We start from the raw sequence: 14,487 nt of genomic DNA, 5'->3' as shown, positions 1-14,487 counted from the left end.
GCCCACGAGGGTGAAGGCAGTGCTGGAAAATAATGGCACAAAATATTTACACTTTCGGCCCAATTTGGACATTTTTACCTAGGAGTGGGCACACTTTTTTTGCCAGCAGTTTAGATATTAATGGCGGTGTGTTGAGTTATTTTGAGGGGACAGCAAATTTCCATGTTATACAAGCTGTACACTGACTACGTCACATTGTAGCAAAGTGTCATTTCTTCAGTGTTGTCACATGAAAAGAGAGAATCAAATATTGACACAAATGTGAGGGGGGACTCACTTCTGGGGGATACTGTAGCAGAGGGTGGAGAGAAGAAGTCAGGACTATGGAATGTACAATATATTGTATAAGATACAACAGATATGACTATATAGTATCAGAATGACGTAATGTACAACATGGAGTATATAGTGCAGGGGTCAGGAGTATGTAATGTACAACATAGAGTATATAGTGCAGGGGTCAGGAGTATGTAATGTACAACATAGAGTATATAGTGCAGGGGTCAGGAGTATGTAATGTACAACATAGAGTATATAGTGCAGGGGTCAGGAGTATGTAATGTACAACATAGAATATATAGTGCAGGGGTCAGGAGTATATAATGTACAACATAGAATATATAGTGCAGGGGTCAGGAGTATATAATGTACAACATAGAATATATAGTGCAGGGGTCAGGAGTATGTAATGTACAACATAGAGTATATAGTGCAGGGGTCAGGAGTATGTAATGTACAACATAGAGTATATAGTGCAGGGGTCAGGAGTATGTAATGTACAACATAGAGTATATAGTGCAGGGGTCAGGAGGATGTAATGTACAACATAGAGTATATAGTGCAGGGGTCAGGAGTATATAATGTACAACATAGAATATATAGTGCAGGGGTCAGGAGTATGTAATGTACAACATAGAATATATAGTGCAGGGGTCAGGAGTATGTAATGTACAACATAGAGTATATAGTGCAGGGGTCAGGAGTATGTAATGTACAACATAGAGTATATAGTGCAGGGGTCAGGAGTATGTAATGTACAGCATAGAGTATATAGTGCAGGGTTCAGGAGTATGTAATGTACAACATAGACTATATAGTGCAGGGGTCAGGAGTATGTAATGTACAACATGGAGTATATAGTGCAGGGGTCAGGAGTATGTAATGTACAACATGGAGTATATAGTGCAGGGGTCAGGAGTATGTAATGTACAACATGGAGTATATAGTGCAGGGGTCAGGAGTATGTAATGTACAACATAGAGTATATAGTGCAGGGGTCAGGAGTATGTAATGTACAACATAGAGTATATAGTGCAGGGGTCAGGAGTATGTAATGTACAACAGAGTATATAGTGCAGGGGTCAAGAGTATGTAATGTACAGCATAGAGTATATAGTGCAGGGGTCAGGAGGATGTAATGTATAACACAGAGTATATAGTGCATGGTTCCGGAGTATGTAATGTACAACATAGAGTATATAGTGCAGGGGTCAGGAGTATACAGGTGAAACTAAACTCTCCTGATAGACGGCTGCGTTGACCCTGGACTTAATGAAGCACAGTGGACCAACACCAGCAGATGACATGGCTCCCCAAATCAACACAGACTGTGGAAACTTCACACTGGACTTCAAGCATCTTGCAGTGTGTGACTCTCCATTCTTCCTCCATACTCGGGGTCCTTGGGCCTCTCCATTCTTCCTCCATACTCGGGGTCCTTGGGCCTCTCCATTCTTCCTCCATACTCGGGGTCCTTGGGCCTCTCCATTCTTCCTCCATACTCGGGGTCCTTGGGCCTCTCCATTCTTCCTCCAAGCTCGGGGTCCTTGGGCCTCTCCATTCTTCCTCCATACTCGGGGTCCTTGGGCCTCTCCATTCTTCCTCCATACTCGGGGTCCTTGGGCCTCTCCATTCTTCCTCCATGCTCGGGGTCCTTGGGCCTCTCAATTCTTCCTCCATACTTGGGGTCCTTGGGCCTCTCCATTCTTCCTCCATACTCGGGGTCCTTGGGCCTCTCCATTCTTCCTCCATACTCGGGGTCCTTGGGCCTCTCCATTCTTCCTCCATACTCGGGGTCCTTGGGCCTCTCCATTCTTCCTCCATACTCGGGGTCCTTGGGCCTCTCCATTCTTCCTCCATACTCGGGGTCCTTGGGCCTCTCCCTTCTTCCTCCATACTCGGGGTCCTTGGGCCTCTCCATTCTTCCTCCATACTCGGGGTCCTTGGGCCTCTCAATTCTTCCTCCATACTCGGGGTCCTTGGGCCTCTCAATTCTTCCTCCATACTCGGGGTCCTTGGTTTCCAAATGAGATGCAAAAGTTGTCTCACCAGAAAAGAGGACTTTGGACCACTGAGCACCAGACCAGGTCTGTTTTTCTTTAGCCCAGGCAAGACACTTCTGATGTTGTTTGTTGTTCAGGAGCGGCTTGACAAGAGGAATATGACATTTGAAGCCCATGTCCAGGATCTGTCTGTGTGTGGTGGCTCTTGATGCACTGACTCCAGCCTCGGTCCACTCCTTGTGAAAGTCCCCAATACTTTTGAATGGCCTTTTCCTGACAATCCTCTCCAGGCTGCGCTCATCCCTGCTGCTTGTGCACCTTTTTCTTCCACATTTTTCCCTTCCACATAACTTTCTATTAATGTGCTTTGATACAGCACTTTGGGAACATCCAACTTCTTCTGCAATTACCTTTTGAGGCTTTCCCTCCTTATGGAGGGTGTCAATGATGGTGTCAGGTCAGCAGTCTTTCCCATGATTGGGATTCCTACTGAACCAGACTGAGAGACCATTGAAAGGCTCAGGAACCCTTTGCAGGTGTTATGGCTGAATGAGCTGATTAGAGTGGGACACTTTGAGCCGAGAATATTCCACCTTTTCACAATATTCTCATTTTCTGAGATTGTGGATTTGGGGTTTTCATGAGCTGTAAGCCATAATCGTCACAATGATGACAAATCACGGCTTGGACTATCTTGCTTTGCATGGAATGAGTCTCATATATTAGTTTCACCTTTTAAGTTGCTGCACTGAAATAAATGAACTTTTGTACGATATTCTAATTTTTTGAGTTTCACCTGTATAATGTACAACATAAGGTATATATTGCAGGGGTCAGGAGTATGTAATGTACAACATAGAGTATATAGTGCAGGGGTCAGGAGGATGTAATGTACAACATAGAGTATATAGTGCAGGGGTCAGGAGTATGTAATGTACAACATAGAGAATATAGTGCAGGGGTCAGGAGTATGTAATGTACAACATAGAGAATATAGTGCAGGGGTCAGGAGTATGTAATGTACAACATAGAGTATATAGTGCAGGGGTCAGGAGTATGTAATGTACAACATAGAGTATACAGTGCAGGGGTCAGGAGTATGTAATGTACAACATAGAGTATATAGTGCAGGGGTCAGGAGTAGGCAATGTACAACATAGAGTATATAGTGCGGGGGTCAGGAGTATGTAATGTACAACAGAGTATATAGTGTGGGGGTCAGGAGTATGTAATGTACAACATAAAGTATATAGTGCAGGGGTCAGGAGTATGTAATGTACAACAGAGTATATAGTGCAGGGGTCAGGAGTATGTAATGTACAACATGGAGTATATAGTGCAGGGGTCAGGAGTATGTAATGTACAACATAGAGTATATAGTGCAGGGGTCAGGAGTATGTAATGTACAACATAGAGTATATAGTGCAGGGGTCAGGAGGATGTAATGTACAACATAGAGTATATAGTGCAGGGGTCAGGAGTATGTAATGTACAACATAGAGTATATAGTGCAGGGGTCAGGAGTATGTAATGTACAACATAGAGTATATAGTGCAGGGGTCAGGAGGATGTAATGTACAACATAGAGTATATAGTGCAGGGGTCAGGAGTATGTAATGTACAACATAGAGTATATAGTGCAGGGGTCAGGAGTATGTAATGTACAACATAGAGTATATAGTGCAGGGGTCAGGAGTATGTAATGTACAACATAGAGTATATAGTGCAGGGGTCAGGAGTATGTAATGTACAACATAGAGTATATAGTGCAGGGGTCAGGAGTATGTAATGTACAACATAGAGTATATAGTGCGGGGGTCAGGAGTATGTAATGTACAACAGAGTATATAGTGTGGGGGTCAGGAGTATGTAATGTACAACATAAAGTATATAGTGCAGGGGTCAGGAGTATGTAATGTACAACAGAGTATATAGTGCAGGGGTCAGGAGTATGTAATGTACAACATGGAGTATATAGTGCAGGGGTCAGGAGTATGTAATGTACAACATAGAGTATATAGTGCAGGGGTCAGGAGTATGTAATGTACAACATAGAGTATATAGTGCAGGGGTCAGGAGTATGTAATGTACAACATAGAGTATATAGTGCAGGGGTCAGGAGGATGTAATGTACAACATAGAGTATATAGTGCAGGGGTCAGGAGTATGTAATGTACAACATAGAGTATATAGTGCAGGGGTCAGGAGTATGTAATGTACAACATAGAGTATATAGTGCAGGGGTCAGGAGGATGTAATGTACAACATAGAGTATATAGTGCAGGGGTCAGGAGTATGTAATGTACAACATAGAGTATATAGTGCAGGGGTCAGGAGTATGTAATGTACAACATAGAGTATATAGTGCAGGGGTCAGGAGTATGTAATGTACAACATAGAGTATATAGTGCAGGGGTCAGGAGTATGTAATGTGCATTATAAACTATATAGTATGTCAGGACTCATAATATTGGTATTAGTAATCAGTGGCAGTTTACATGTTTACTGTAGACAAGTTGCAGAGATCCCACACCGCTGCCTCCCATCTCCTGAGACTGCACTCAGTGACTTGGGTCTGAGACACTACAGACATATCCCTCCACCCGGCACTGTCAGCAGACAACAAAGTAACCCTGGGAGAATTGCTCTATCACAGAGCCTTTTAAATCCAGGATATGGGGAAGAAGACCTCAGGTACATTCCCCAGGTACCTATGTCATAGAATGCCTATGAAGGAGATCAACATTTTGCTTCCAGCTGAACCCCAGAATCTCCATAAATCCAGTCTAGATACATAAATTGTGTCTGCAGCACAGAGAAGGAAGATTATCCGAGAGAAATCCAGGAATACAGGACGGGGAACACAGCTCAGGAAAGTGACCAGGGGATTACAGGCTGATATCACCCAGTCCCCGCCCTACTCTGGACCAATCAGTGAGCAGTATGGGTGGAGGAATGTAATTATTATACAGGATTTATATTGCACCAACAGTTTGCATAGTGCTTTACCATGTGGGGGCAAACAATACAGTTACAATACAACTGTATACAGAAGGGATCAGAGGGCCTGGCTCGTTAGAGCTTACAATCTAAAAGAGGAGGGTCACGTGACACAAAAGGTAATAACTGTGGGGGATGGACTGATGCAGAAAATACATGTACAGTTGATTGGCGGAGGCAGGATAGGCTTCTCTGAAAAGTTTTCAGGGATCGCTTAAACGTTGACAGAGTAGAAGATAGTCGGACAGATTGGGGGAGGGAATTCCATAGGATGGGAGGGGCTTAGGGGAAGTTCTTCAGACAAGCATGGGAGGAGGTGACAAGGGAGCTAGAGAACAGAAGGTCTTGGGAGAAATGAAGAGAGCAATTTGGTTGGAATTTTGAGACCACGTTGGTGATGTCTCTGGGGGTTGAGTTGTGGATGGCTTTGTAAGTGGTTGTTATTATTTTGAATTTAATTCATTGGACGAGTGGCATCCAATGCTGGGATTGGCAGAGAGGGGTGGCAGACACTGAGCAGTTGGTAAGGTGGATGAGTCTAGCAGCAGCATTCATGATGGACTAGAGGGGTATAGCCTATGTAAAGGTAAGCCAATGAGGAGGGAGTTGCTGTAGTCGAGGGGAGAGATAACCTGGGAGTGAATTGGGAGCTTTGTGGTGTCATTGGTTATGAAGGGGCGTTTTTGGAGATGTTGCGGAGGTTGAGTTGGCAAGCTTTTCAAAGAGACTGAATTTGGGGCCGAAAGGAAAGTTCAGAGTTCACGGTTACCCCTAGCACCCTGGCATGTGGAGACTTGTGCCATTGGTCTTGACAGAGGTCAGGGGAAGGTGCATGTGGGGGGGAATAGTAGGACCTGTTATTGGATAGATTGAGTTTGAGGAAGTGGTGTGACATCCAGGATGATGTGTCTGTTAGTAAATTAGTGATCTGTGAGGAGACTGATGTGAGCTGAGGGCTAGAGAGACAGATTTGGGTGTTGTTAGCGTAGAAATGATATTGGAAGCCATGGGAGGTTGTCAGCTGACCCAGGGAGGATATGTAGATCAAGAATAGGAGGCATCCAAGAACAGAACCTTGTGGGACCCGGAGGTTCAAAGGAAGAGAAGAGGAGGAACTAAAATTGTATGTTGTAAGTGACACTGAAGGTGTGATGAGATAGTTAGGGTGAGAACCAACAAGAGCACAGTCATGGATACCAAGAGAATAAAGTTTTTTTTTTTGCTGAGGGGGTGGTCAACTGTACCAAAGGCAGCTGAAAGGTCCAGAAGTAAGAGTACAGAATAGTGTCCATTGGTTTTTGCTATTAGTAAATCATTTGTAAGTTTTAGGAGAGCAGTTTCTGTGGAGTGTTGAGGGCAAAATCCAGACTGAAAGGGATCAAGAAGGATATTCTGAATGAGGTGGTCACTTGGTTGGTTGTAGACCAGGCTGCATTTTTTGAGACTTCTGGTGTCATCTGTTTGCCAGGGTTGTGGGGGTCGGGGCCTGATTCTGTGTGTAGTGGGAGGAGTGAGCTCATCCAGGGTGGAGGACAGGGATCTATTGTAGACAGAAGTGACTAGATTGGGGGAAGGACAGGGGTGAGATATTGTCATAGAGGTAGTCAGTAGCAGAGTGGAGAAGAGAAGGGTTAAAGTGGTGAAGGTCTCTACAGGTAATGGTTAGGCGGTTGATAGGAGAGGAGGTGGAAGACAGGGAGAGAGCAAACTAATAAGGTAGTGATCAGAGAGCAGGAAAGGATTGTTGGAGAGGATGAATGGAGTGCATAGGTAGGAGAATACAAGGTCAAGGGCATTGCCCTCAGAGTGAGGACCATCCACCCATTGCTTCAGGTCAAATGAGGAGAGTAGACTAAGAAGTAGCAGGAGTGTTAGTATTACAGGGATGTTGAAGTCACCGAGAATGATTGTGGGGATTTCAGAAGAGAGGATGTGGGTAGCCAGGCAGAGACGTCATCAAGGAAAGTTGGTACAGGTCCAGAGGGCCAGCAGATGACAGCAATTCTTAAAGTTGGAGAAAATCGACGTACACAGTGAGCTTCAAATGATAACCGAGACAGAGAGGGCAGAGAGTGAAGAACCTGAAAGGTGCTCTGTGAGGATAGGAGGATTCCCACTCCACCTCCCTTGCAGCCACTGGGTCTGGGGGAGTCCAGAGAAGGCCACCATGGGAGAGGGAAGCAGGAGAAGCAGTGTTGGATTCATGTTCATTCAATTTTCATTGACAGTAAGTACATGAATGGAATTAGTGACACAGAGGTCCTGAACAGAGGCGAGTTTGTTGCAGACAGAGCGGGCATTCCAGAGGGTACAAGAGAAGGGTAGACTGGTTCTGGGAAGAAGAGGATTGGAAACCAGATTATGTGGATTGTGGATACTGCCAGAGGATGCAGGGGATGGGTGCATTGGTAACAGGGGTCCAGGGTTTGGGGATATGTCTCCAGAGGAGAAGCAGAAGGGTGAGGGAAGTAATCTGAGAGTACGACTTATATGAGGAGACATGCCTCAGCATCCTGGGGGGTTATTAGCATGTGGGCATAGAATGAGGAGGAGATGATGAGTGCAGTGATAAGGAGAGGACAGAAGTGAGGGTGATATATACAGATTGTGGGGTGGAGGAGTGAAGGAAACAGAGTTTGAGGAGAGAGGACACGACTGTGAAAAGGAGAGGTAGAGGGTGCATGTTACAGAGAGGAAGGAGAGCCGAATGGGGAAATGAGATCATCTGCAGTCTGATGTTTTACAAAGTAGCTTGCTGTAGATTATCGCTTCATGCATTGCTGAAGTGGAAGATGAGACGTGCCACCTAATTAACAAACCCACTATATTGGGAGAACCCCAACATGCACCACCCTGGCATGTGCCTCCCCCATAGAGGTGATCTAGATAGTGTTCATGACCCACCTGTGCTGATCTCTGTAGGAGTGTCCTCCTCTATAAATGTCCCCGTTATTCCATCCTCCTCCATAGACTGCTGATCATCCCTCACATACGCCTCTTCTTCTTCTGCTTTAACCTCAACTTTTATATCTATCAGATCTTCACCCTAAACCAAGAGAAGTAGAGAAAATATAATCTGTAAAATAAAAGTTCACACACAAAATCCACACTTCATCTCCACAAGTCCATGTTCTAGATGCTCCATCCCACCAACCTTGCAATGGTGAGGGATGGTGTGACCTTCCTGTGTGGAATCCCGGGAATACAGAGGACGGGGACATCTCTCTGGTGGGTTCCTGGTATTAGGTGGCTCCATCATATCCTTGTGTCCTTCTGAAAACTCCTCCATCACTCCATACTCCTCATCCTCCTCTTTATACTCTTCTTTAACATCAATATTATCATCCCCGAGGATTCCACTCTGAAAGATATAATAAAACATTCATTGTAACAAACATGCTGTGTATAAATCACAACTACCAATAATTGTCATCATCTACCTGATGATGGTGAGGGATGGTGTGACCTTCCTGTGTGGAATCCCGGGAATACAGAGGACGGGGACATCTCTCTGGTGGGTTCCCATGACTGGATCCATCTGTAGGAAACACACACACTGACTGAATCCATTGTTTCTATGTGTTTATCAGATGATGGGGGATCTAGGTGGATCCTCCGTACTGCTCTCTCCTTTACAATAAAGTCTCCTCTTACCAGGTGATGTGAGGGGCGGCTGATTGTCCATCATGACGTCCTTGTAGAGATCCTTGTGTCCTTCTAAACCATGTAGGCCAGCTTTGGGAGCAAGATATATTATCATCAACTCCTCCCCCTGAAGGGGTTCATCTACATATTACCTACTTTGCTGCCAGATCCAACAATGTCTCCTCTCTGCTTCCTACTTACTCATGTTTCCCCTGGAACTTCCTGTCTGTACCTGACATCACTTCCTGTCTGTACCTGACATCACTTCCTGTCTGTCTTCCATAGAGACTTCCTGTCTGGGTAGAAGTGAGATCCCCACGTTGTGGAGCTCAGAGGAACTGCAGCCCCGAGAAGCGTCTGGTAGTGTGACCCCGGCCTTGTGCTGGGTGTGTATGGACTGTAGATCCTTATAGAGGGGTCACCTCCACTCCCACCAAGGGGGACAGAAATATATGACTCCTCGGGGGAGGGGTTTTGGCCCCTTTGATTTTGCAGTAACATTGATTGCAGATTTAGTCCTGTAGAACATCTGGTATATGGATGCAAAGCCCCCCAGCTGGGAGTAAAGGGTGGAAATGGCTGGTGACCCCCAGATTTGGGCAATGATGTCATCACTATAAATGGATAAAACCCGCGCTATGTGTAACAACTCCAAACCTACAAAAACCTTCTAGCGGACTGCTGCTGTAACAAAGGGAAGGATTCCCTGTCATCTAGAAGAGCATTATGTGTCACAGCGCTGTCCTATTGTGTGTGCACAGAAATCATCACAAATACACTACAAATATGTGGAGACATTCAGAGATAAAGAGCTCGGGGCTCCAAATCCTATTCTCTGCACATCCACTGCTTCCACTTTACACCCACTTCATTGGTCTTATGGGGTTTATCAATAAATGAAGGAAACTGAACCGTGTGCAAATCCATCCACAACATAAAGTGCTTTGTGCTCAAGATGCTGCTCCCTGCACATCCACTGCTTCCACTTTACACCCACTTCATTGGTCTTATGGGGTTTATCAATAAATGAAGGAAACTAGTTTGCAGAGGAGGAGCCTGAACATGGCGCCAATTGGGAGATCAATGTGAGATCTCCCAGTACCAGGCGTCTCCAATGTCCCACTACAGCACAGGAGGAAATCCCCTAGGAGCAGCTGCCGTGACCTACCTGGGATCAGGAGTGGTCCCCTGTGGAGGAGAGCGAGGAGTGCGGACCCTTCCAGGTTTGACTGGCCGGCCGGTGATAGAGAGTGAGAGTGCAGCTGAGACTGGAGGAGGAGAGCAGAGATCCAGCGTGGATGCCGAGCGGTCACATGACTCGCTGCAAAGGAGTCCTGGGAGGTAGGAGAAGCTGGCCGGTGTGAAGGAGTGCAGGAAGTGGTGAAAAATGTCAACAGGATGAAAAATAAAGGGATAAAAGGAGGAGGGCCAAAGGCCTCCCAGACAAGCTCAATTACAAAATATACCCCAACAAGAGAAACAGACCCCCGAGAGACAGCAAGGAATAAGTGGAAGAACAGAGATGGAGAACAGAGATGGAAGCACTGGAGAATGCTCTAGATTGTCCTGGACATGACCAACGTTGGTCAGGATATAGAGGAAGGAGATACAGGAAAAACAGCGGATTTGGAGAACATAGAAGAACAAAAAAAGAACTCTCAATTACCCACTAAAACAGACATTGCAGAAATGTTTAAAGGGTTAGAAAAGTCAATAAAAGTGGAGATGGAGAAACAGCACAAAGATTTGGGGCAGGTATTGAAGAGGGTAGAAGAGACGGAGGAAGAATTGGATAAACATGCCCAAGACATATTAAATTTATAGAGAAAGATGACGGAAATGAGAAAAGAACAGAGAAATCTGCTATATAAACTGCAAAATCAGGAGAACAGGGATAGAAGATGCAATTTAAGGATTCAAGGTTTCCCAGAGACCTCCCAAGGAGAAAATGTAATGGAAAGAACAGGGAAAATGCTTGTAATAGTAATGGACAGACCTGCAACAGAGCCACTTAAAACTGATAAAGTATATAGAATCGGAAGATTATGGCAAGAAGGTAGAAGAGAACATTTGAGAGATGTGATTGTACAATTCCATTATTACCGGGATAAAGAGGAGCTTTGGAAGGAGATAAAAGGAAGGGCAGCAATAAAATATGGAGATATAAATTTGCAGATCTTTGCTGACCTAGCAGTGGAAACTTTAATAAGAAGGAGAATATTGAACCATTACTTGAACAAATGAGAAAGCAGAACGTTAGATATAGCTGGGGATTCCCAGCGTGTTTAATCGGTTGGAGAAACGGTCCCAACTTTGATAAGAGATCGTTCATCTGTTATCATGAAATGAGATCCGATGATGAGGGTTTACGTGTTGAATCTTCTCTTTCCCTTCTTGTCGGCAGTAGCTGGAGTTCAGTGTTTTGTGGCTGCAGTTATCAGAGAAGTAAAAACGGTGAATTTTGGGAAGATGGCCTATGATGATCCTATGGGTGAAGAACGTGTTGCTTTGGAACAGTTTATGAACTGTCATGACATTGTGATCATGCCTACTGACAAGGGGGAAACCTTGTCATCATGGAGCAACAAAGATATGTGTTGATGTGTCAACAGATCATAAAACATAAGGAAAGGTACACTAAGACAACAACCATCAACCTGGAGAATGGTCAGAAGGTCCTCTCTGGTGTGATTGAGGAAGCTTCTGAGAAGGGTAACACTGATAAAAAGACCACAACCTTCTTTAAGGTATTAAATCCAGATACCATTTTAATAGACTTCCAAAAGTCCATAAATCAGTGGTTGACCCCTTCCTGGAAGAACTATTATCTCAGGGAGGGGGTCCCTCACAAGAAAGTCAATGAGTATATTGATGAATTGCTACAACCTTTTGTGGTGGCTTTACCCTCCTATGTGAGAGACACTTTGCACTTCCTAAAAGTTGTAAATGATTTGTCAGTACCTGATGATGTCATCTTACATTAGATGTAGAGGCATTATATTCTGTGATGGAAGCGTAGGCAGGACAGAACACACACGGAGGATGATAAACACACAAAGTATTATTGAAATGGGAAAGACACTCAATCAAGGTAATAAGGTAGCATCCGGGTACCCAAAAAAGGGGGGAAGAGGGGGGGAGGAGTCAGAACAGCGATAATCCGGCCCACAATAGGGTGAATTGGGTAACGATGGCCCAAACACTCAGTGGGGCAGTCCAGGTAGCTATAAAAATCCAGGCATGCAATAGGGCAGTCCAAGCAAGTATTAATCCAAGTGTTCAATGGGGTAGTCCAGGCAGGGAGAATGTGGGTGTACAATGGGGAAGTCCAGGCAGGGAGAATATGGGAATTCAATAGGGCAGTCCAGACAAGGGCAATATGGAGATTCAACAGGGCAGTCCAGGCAAGGAAAATATGAGCATTCAATGGGGCAGTCCAGACAGGGCAATATAGAGATTCAATGGGGTAGTCCAGGTGGGGGAAATATGAACACTCATGGTTTTAGGCAGGGGTAACTTCCCAGAGTCAAAGCGGTCAGAAGGCAGGGGTAACTTCTCAGGCACACAGCAGCAGCAGGCAGGGGTAACTTCCCAGAGACACAGTGGTCAGTAGGCAAGGATAACTTCTCAGGCACAGCAGCAGCAGACAGGGGTAACTTCCCAGAGACACAGCAGCAGCAGACAGGGGTAACTTCTCAGGCACACAGCGTCAGCAGGCAGGGGTAACTTCTGAGGCACAGCGGTCAGCAGGCAGGGGTAACTTCTCAGGCACAGCGGTCAGCAGGCAGGGGTAACTTCCTGGGCACACAGCGATCAGCAGAGCAGGCAGGAGTAACTCCCCAGAGACACAGCGGTCATCAGGCAGGGGAAACTTCTCAGGAACACAGCAGCAGCAGGCAGGAGTAACTCTTCAGGCACACAGCGGAAGCAGACGGGTAACTCCTCAGGCACACAGTGGCAGCAGGCAGGGGTAACTTCTAGGCACACAGTGGCAGCAGGCAGGGGTAACCCCCAGGGACACAGCAATCAGCAGAGCACTCAGCGGGGTCTGGGCAATGGGGTCTGGCCTTGGCTCAGACCACACACAGCTGTTCTCTCTCTGAGCAGGGGACCAACAAACACCTGGGTCCTGCTCCTGTCCTCTTATCCCGGAGCAGGATGCTTCCTGTTTGCCCTGGTAAAGGCCAGCCCTGTGTCAGGTTGCCGGGGCAATGAGGTGAGCTCCACTCACTCTGGCTGCGCCCAGGGAGTGCGGCCTTTGTCTCTGGCAGGCGCAGAGCACGGGAAGCTTTAGGGCCACACTGCGCCCACCAGGACAAGGAAGGGGCGTGCGCAGAGACACCCCGGTGGCCTGCACATGAAGAATCCATGTGCAGGCACAGCGGGGTGTCAGACTCCTCCCTGGCAGAGCTGGGGAGAGGTGCTAACCACATCACAGGGAACAGTTCCTGACCTCCTGCACAGCCTTTGATGTAGGCTTGTGCGGGATGTCGGAACCTGTAAGGGGAAGGGAGGGGGGAGGATGAAAGGGATCGAGGGGGAAGCCGTGACAGGAGGGGGGAGGAAGATGAGGGAGAGCGAGGGGGGACCGTGACATATTCCTCTATCCCTCATAAGAAGGATTTAAAGGTTATAGAAAATCACTCAACAGCAGACCTAGAATCATGTTTGCACATAGACATTTTGTTCTCGGATTACTCAAGTTTTTGTTGGAAAATAATCCATTCCTGTTGGATATAAATGTTATTGCCAAGCACAAGGCACTACAATGGGGAAAAATATGTGTACCGGCCTACGCTAATCTTTATGTTGAAGAATGGGAGAAGTCAGTGCTTGGGGATGAGGCCTTGTCAGGGTACCTGAGCAACATCACTGGTTGGTTCAGGTACATCGATGACGTTCTCATTCTCTGGCACGGTGAACCTCAGGAAGATGAGAGTTTTGTAGATTTATTGGAATAAAATTAGTTCAATTTGAAATCCACGTATACCTACCATGCTAGCACCATTACACTTTTGGATTTGACTATCCAGAATATGGAGAATGGTACCTCTGTATTTGTGTTGGTATTGGGTGGCTTTGGGGTGTTTTGTATGTTTAATGTAAAGTACACTTTTTTGGCACTAGTGTCTGGTGTTTATTGGCTCCCATGTTCCAGTTTGTTTGTCCTTTTGGGATACCAACCAAACCAGTCACATGTCAGTCTTTTCCCATCTTATCCTATGATGGTGCTCTCTATATCTCTCCATGATGGTTACACTTTGGTTCTTTCCTGGATCAAAGGTCCTTTGATCTGAAGCTCCATGACAGTGAGTGGACTTTTATATCTTTTTATGGTCATCTGCTTTATGGGCTCCTAGTAATCTGGGTGACATCCAAGCCATGCATAGATGGTATCAGTGGTCCCTGTAGAAATCCATATATATGGACATTTGTGCATTATTAATTACAGACTAATTCTACCTGGAGACCTGGGGACACTGTACAGGTTCTACATGTAGTCTCGGGGGTCCCTGTGGAAGTCCATGTGAGGACATGTCTACCTATGATAAATGACAGG

General features: G+C 45.8%; 2 protein-coding genes across 2 annotated transcripts in view; one reads left to right on the top strand and one right to left on the bottom strand.

The window, feature by feature from the left end:
• The window catches only part of LOC149450586 (uncharacterized), a 51,986-nt gene extending 42,854 nt beyond the window's left edge, over positions 1–9,132 (bottom strand). Inside the window, exon 1 of the mRNA XM_089691707.1 lies at positions 9,129–9,132. Within this exon, the coding sequence (XP_089547833.1) occupies positions 9,129–9,132 (4 nt within the window). The remainder of the gene's footprint in view (positions 1–9,128) is intronic.
• Positions 9,133–11,503: 2,371 nt separating this feature from the next.
• Positions 11,504–14,487, top strand: part of LOC149450582 (uncharacterized) — a 122,624-nt gene continuing 119,640 nt past the window's right edge. The window contains exon 1 of the mRNA XM_089691706.1: positions 11,504–11,674. Coding sequence (XP_089547832.1) covers positions 11,504–11,674 — 171 coding nt within the window. The remainder of the gene's footprint in view (positions 11,675–14,487) is intronic.

Source organism: Staurois parvus, unplaced genomic scaffold (assembly GCF_062004578.1).
Source record: "Staurois parvus isolate SC_StPar_1 unplaced genomic scaffold, SC_StPar_1.0 ptg000570l, whole genome shotgun sequence".
Classification (NCBI taxonomy): Eukaryota; Metazoa; Chordata; class Amphibia; order Anura; family Ranidae; genus Staurois; species Staurois parvus.
The sequence above is the reverse complement of the archived record's forward strand: the minus strand, read 5'-3'. Positions and strand labels throughout refer to the sequence as shown.